Here is a 6,576-nt window from a genome sequence, read left to right on the forward strand (position 1 = left end):
TCGGTGAAAAAGGCCCATGTTCACCGATTGCAGTGGCCGATGTTTAGAACATCAGTTTTGTCAGGTTGCGCCACCTAATTTCTGCCTGGCTACCCTACAGCAGCCACTGATTGACACAACCCACATATCAAACACTCTGGTTCACTTGAAGAAGTAGGCGGTGCCATTTGCCCCAGTGTGTGGTTTTCAAAGAGAAACAAAATGTCCTGCGTCTGGCAGTTTTTCCAGATCTCAGATAAAGACCCGCGTTTTGCAGTTTGTAGGACCTGTGGCCTTGACATTTCCAGAGGAGGGACTAGTGTCAAGAATTTCAACACAACAAATCTCAGCGGACATTTAAAAAATAGACATGTTGACGAGTATAATGCATACCTCGCAGCTGACAGAAAAAGGAGAGCTGAACTCGACGCAAGGAAACAAGCCACCAGCACCAGCGGCAGCAATGCTGGGTCGACACAGACAATAGCCGCAGCTTTTGAGAAGGGGAAACAATACCCCGCGGACAGCACCAAAGCAAAGGGGATCACTAAGAAAGTGATGGAGTTCATCGCGTTAGATGATCAACCTTTCTCCGTTGTGGCAGACGTGGGTTTCCGAAGCTTAATGGACCACCTGGAGCCTCGTTACACACTGCCCAGTCGGCGCCATTTCGCAGACGTGTGTCTCCCTGAACTCTACAACGTTGTTGCAAAACACATTCATGAGCTGCTGGCTGGTGACATACCTGCAATCAGTTTTACGACTGATATATGGAGTTCGGATGCTAGCCCTGTGAGCATGCTTAGCCTCACGGCACAGTGGATTGACAAGGACTTTAACTTGGTGAAAGCCGTGTTACACTCCCAAGAATTCTCCGGGTCCCATAACGCACCTGCTATCTCGAGTGCGTTTGACAGCATGTTTGAAACGTGGAATATCGACAAATCCAAAGTGCATGTTGTCGTAAGAGACAACGCCAGAAACATGGATAAAGCTATGCGAGACAGTAGGCTGGCCAGCTTTGGCTGCATGGCACACACGCTGCAGCTGGCTGTGCATGACGGCGTCCTGAGCCAGCGGAGCATCGCGGATGTGGTGAAGATTGGCCGAAAAATAGTTGGACACTTTAAACATTCACCCCTTGCCTACTCACGCCTGCAGGATGCGCAGAGCCAGCTTCAGATGAAACACAAACGGCTGCAGCAAGATGTTTCCACTCGCTGGAACAGCACATTTTATATGCTGGAGAGCCTTTTGGAGCAAAAGCGCGCAATTGCACAATATGCCGCAGAATACGAGCTCCCTGCAACTCTCACTGTCCATCAGTGGGGATTAATGGAAAACGTTGTCACACTTCTCTCCCCGTTTGAAGTACTGACAAGAGAAATCAGCAGTGCAGAGGCATCGGCGGCTGACGTTATCCCCTCGGTGAGAGCCCTGAGACGTCTATTAAGCAAGGAGGTTGACACAGATCATGGTGTTAAAACTACCAAAACCACCTTATTAGAGGCTATAGATACACGCTTCAGCCGAATCGAGTATGAGCCCCTGTACTGCATCGCAACGTCACTCGATCCCAGATACAAGGACCGCTACTTTGATGACAAGCAGCGCGTACGAGCCACACTTGACGCGCTCCTGGAGACGCCTGACGCTGGAGATGTGCCCAGGACGCACGGTGGAGAGAGAGCGGGTGTCGGAGAGAGAGATGGTGATGATCGACAGAGCAAGAGGGCACGAGCTGATGGGGAACAGTCCACTCTGCATGACATGTTTGATGAGATTCTGGAGGAAGAGCGACCAGAAACAGAAACGCCAAGACGCAGGGCAGCATCACAGCAACTGGACGTTTTCTTTGTAGAGGCCCCCATTCCCAGAAAAGAGAATGCACTCGGATATTGGAGAGAGAATCACCTGCGTTTTCCCGCACTGGCACAAATGGCACGCAAATACCTGTGTGCTCCGTGCGCCTCCACCGACAGTGAGCGGCTGTTCAGCTGTGCCTCTCACATCTTGGATGAGAAGAGAAATAGACTGAACTGTGACAAGGTGGAGATGCTCATGTTTGTCAAGAAGAACATGCATCTCACTAAGAAGTAGCCTAATGAGGTAGGCCTACCCGGCCATATCCGTGGTTTAATTTTAGGCTATAGTAAAAGGACACTTTTTGTTTCATGAAAAATAATTAATCACACAGGCCTCTTCTTTGTGATTATATTTATTTTATTGTATTATTTATGCTGCTATTAGGCCTACTATAAGCTAGAAGGCTTTTCCTAAAAGAGGGAAACTTTTTGTTTCATAAGAAGAGGCCTGTGTGATTAGATTTATTTTATTATTTATGCTGCAGTGCTATTCCGCCCACTATAAGCTATATACCAGGAAGGCTTTTGAGTTTTCATAGTAAAGGAAGTGTTTTTGTTTCATAAAGAAGAGGCCTGTGAGACTTGATTTTCTTATTTATTTAATTTTAATATTCAGCCATACTATATGCAGGGAAGGTTTTTATTTTGTTTTCAAATTTATTTTATTAAGAAGGCCTACTATGTAATCCATTTGCACTATATATGAGGTCCACTAAGGCTTTTCTAGTTTTCTTAGTAAGAGGCATTTGTTTGTTTTATAAAGAAGAACAGGCCTGTGAACAGATGTGATTTTATTTATTTTTCAATTTATTTCATCTTTGATATTGAGAAGAGGAGGCCCGCAGGGTGGTTTTCCTACTAAAAGCCTCAATGTGTTTACGCAAGATGCCCCATTCAAGTCCAGCTTGTTCCACAAGAGGGCAGTCTCGCTCTGGAGTATGGACAGAAAGTAAATTAATTACTGTTGTAGCAAATTACATCTTGATTGTTCCGATCATAATGTATAAAGTTGAGGTATTGATGTATCTCTGTCTGTCTGTCTGTCTGTCTGTCTGTCTGTCTGTGTCTGTCTGTCTGTCTGTCTGTCTGTCTCTCTGTCTGTCTGTCTGTCTGTCTGTCTGTCTGTCTCTCTGTCTGCCTGTCTGTCTGCCTGTCTGTGTGTCTGTCTGTCTGTCTGTCTGTCTGTCTGTCTGTCTGTCTGTCTGTCTGTGTCTGTCTCTCTGTCTTTTGTTAAATATTATTCCCATGTTCAGTTCAGCATCTATTGAGTCAAATGGAGATAAGTATTGTTTTGAATTGAAGACTCAGTCAGAAATCTTTTTATTTTTTATTTTTTTTATTTTTCAAAAAATAAGTGTCAACAATCAATCACCCATTGAATAGGTTCATGAACTTCATGGCACTAGTCAAGTTTTGACAAAAGAAAAAGGTAATACCACCAAGGTCACGTTCTGTGTGGAAAAATCAAATGTTTAAGGCAGCAAAATATTTTTTGTTGGGCTTAAAGTACTACACAGTACTGTTAGATGTTGCACTGTAAGATGTTAACATCTTTAAGGTTAATGTAAAAAAAACTCATGTGACAGCAAGGTTATATTAAAGATTGGTTGTTTCATAATTACATTTGTATGATTGATTTTGTGTTCAAAGTCAAAGATATTGTGTGAAACTGGACTGAAAGACTTCAAAACAGTTGAGTTACTTATTTCTCATTTAATATAATGAAGATTTCTTGGCTTCCCTGTCAAACAATCGATATCGGTATATATCGGTATCGGACAGATTGTTTATTTCAAATATCGGTATCGGTATCGGCCCAGAATTTTGATATCGGTGCATCCCTAAATAGAACCAATGAAGCTGAATTAAAGTATAAAACATATAAAAATAAGTTTACAAATATTATGAGGAGTTGCAAGAAGGAATATTATAATAAATTATTAGAGAAAAATAAAAATAATAGCAAAGGGATATGGAACATATTAAATAATATTATTAGAAAAGGAACTGCAAATAATAATTACCCTGATTATTTTATTGATAATAATAATACGATAAACAACATGAATGAGGTGGTTAATGAGTTCAATGATTTTTTTGTAAACGTGGGACCAAGATTGGCAGACGGAATCCCTGATCGGTCAAGAGAAGGGGGGGCAGCGGGAGATGGCATAGATATAAATTCACACTCCATTTTCTTAAGAGCTGTTGATGAAAAAGAAATTGTTGATAGTATTAACACCTGCAAGAAAAAAACTTCAACTGACTGGAATGGGTTTGATATGACCGTGGTAAAGGAAGTGGTTGAGGGTGTTGCAAAACCATTAAGTCACATCTTTAACTTGTCATTTCAAAAGGGTATATTTCCAGGTAAAATGAAAATTGCAAAGGTGATCCCTGTATATAAAACAGGGGATAAGCATCAATTCACTAATTATAGACCCGTGTCCCTACTATCACAATTCTCTAAAATCTTAGAAAAACTTTTCATTAATAGATTAGACAACTTTATCGAGAAGCATAACTTGTTATCAGATAGCCAATATGGATTTAGAGCCAACAGGTCAACAGCTATGGCATTAATGGAGCTAACAGAGGAAATAACTAATTGTATAGATAAGGAAAAGTATGCTGTAGGAATATTTATAGATTTAAAGAAAGCGTTTGATACAATTAATCATGATATATTGCTTAGTAAAATGGAAAGGTATGGGATCAGAGGAGTGGGGCTTAAGTGGTTAAAAAGCTATATCAGCAACAGGCAACAATTTGTACAGTTGGGAGATCACAAATCATCATGCTTAGACATTATATGTGGAGTCCCGCAGGGGTCAGTACTTGGTCCAATATTGTTTATTTTATATATAAATGATATATATAAAGTATCAAAATTATTTAAATTGGTCATATTTGCGGATGATACCAACATCCTCTGTTCCGGAGATAATCTAGAGCAGCTCTTAGCGATGGTTAAAATAGAAATTAATAAATTAAAAACATGGTTTGATGTAAATAGATTATCATTGAATTTGAATAAAACCAAATTAATGATTTTCGGTAATCGTAAAATAGACACAAGAGTGCAACTGGTTGTGGACCAGGTAGATATTGAGCGGGTATACGAAATAAAATTTCTAGGGGTAATACTAGACTGTAAAGTTTCTTGGAAGCCACAGGTAAAATATATAAGATCCAAACTATCAAGGAGCATTGCTGTGTTGGGGAAAGCCAAACATATACTGGAACAAAGGGTGTTGTACATTTTATATTGTTCACTTGTACTGCCGTATTTGACTTACTGTGTGGAGGTTTGGGGGAATGCCTATAAAACAACTTTACAACCATTATGTATACTCCAAAAAAGAGCATTGAGAATTGTACATCATGTTGGGTACAGGGAACATACAAATATATTATTTCTGAATTCCAAGTGTCTCAAGTTTATGGATCTTGTCAAGTTCAAAACTGCTCAAACAATGTACAAAGCAAAGAATCATTTACTCCCCTGTAACATTCAAAAGTTATTTAAGGACAAAGAATGTGGGTATAATTTAAGAGGGAAAAATAATTTTGAGAAACGCTATGTTCGTACAAATTTGAAGAGCATGAGCATTTCATTTGGTGGAGTGACTCTGTGGAACAGTTTGGATGATGAAATAAAACAAAGTAAAACTATTATACTGTTTAAGAAAAAGTTTAAAAATATTATGATTGAGGGATACAGAGAAGAGGAGGCGGTGGGGGGGGGGGGGGGGGTGAGGGCACATGGTAATAGGGTACATTATGGCCCAGGTTAAAAGGGAAATAAGAAAATATGAAAAGTAATCAAATAGAATGTTGACAGAGACCTGATTTAAGTTTATTTATTTTTGAATTAAATAGGGGTAGGACCAGATAAGCAGAGGCTTCCTTCCTACTCCTTTTCGAACAAATATTGTTATTTCTATTGCAATTATGATTAATATTGTACATTATTGTTTTTCCTTTTTTTGTTTTAAAATGTTTTTAATGTATTGTGTATTATTATTATACTTATTATTTTTTATATTGTCTTTTATGTTAATGTTCGAAATAAACATTCATTCATTCATTCATTCATTCAACTACCACACACAGCCTATAATATTATAGCCTGTTTTTTTTACCTCTCAAAAATCTGAGGGGGCAATTGCCCCCTCAGTTACAATGGGCATGACGCCACTGACCGTTTGTGATGTACTTTGAAAGGGTCAGACGGTCTGGAGGATGGAGATCCAGAGACACATAGCGATGTTTGCAAATAGCGACTTTTGAAATGCATGTTTCAACAAGCCGATCCCACGGTTCTTTGTACTGTATTTCTGTAACTGTTATTGAAATGTGACCAACACATTTGTCTAGTTCGTAAAATAATTCTTTCTGGACATCAGACCCAAGGAAAACCCTGTGACGTTAACAGGATGGGTACATCTCCCCATTATAAAGCGACCCAATCGCCAGAATAAAATGTTGGCATTTCACACTCATTAAAAGCAGGATATATCAATGTAAATTGTAATATAGTCTCCTATAGCCTACAGGGCTCTAATGTTATCACTTTTTGGGGAGGCTGCATTCTGTTGCTTTACTACAAAGAAATCCCACCCTTTCTCCAATGTTCACTAAAACGCACAAGCTTTTAAATCTTTTCAAGATTCAAGATTTTTATTGTCACTCCGTAGTACAAGTATCACGTGTGAAATTCTTGTGCTGT

At 39.5% G+C, this 6,576-nt stretch overlaps 1 protein-coding gene across 1 annotated transcript; it reads left to right on the forward strand.

Annotated features, from left to right (window-relative positions):
* Positions 1–201: 201 nt before the first annotated feature.
* Positions 202–2,079, forward strand: LOC310800508 (zinc finger BED domain-containing protein 4-like; the record flags this gene model as incomplete). Its single annotated transcript, XM_083663117.1, has 1 exon — positions 202–2,079. The coding sequence occupies one exon, from the start codon at positions 202–204 to the stop codon at positions 2,077–2,079; it is 1,878 nt and encodes a 625-aa protein (XP_083519243.1).
* Positions 2,080–6,576: the final 4,497 nt, after the last annotated feature.

The sequence above is a fragment of the Poromitra crassiceps genome (assembly GCF_964638095.1).
Source record: "Poromitra crassiceps genome assembly, chromosome: 2".
Lineage (NCBI taxonomy): Eukaryota > Metazoa > Chordata > Actinopteri > Beryciformes > Melamphaidae > Poromitra > Poromitra crassiceps.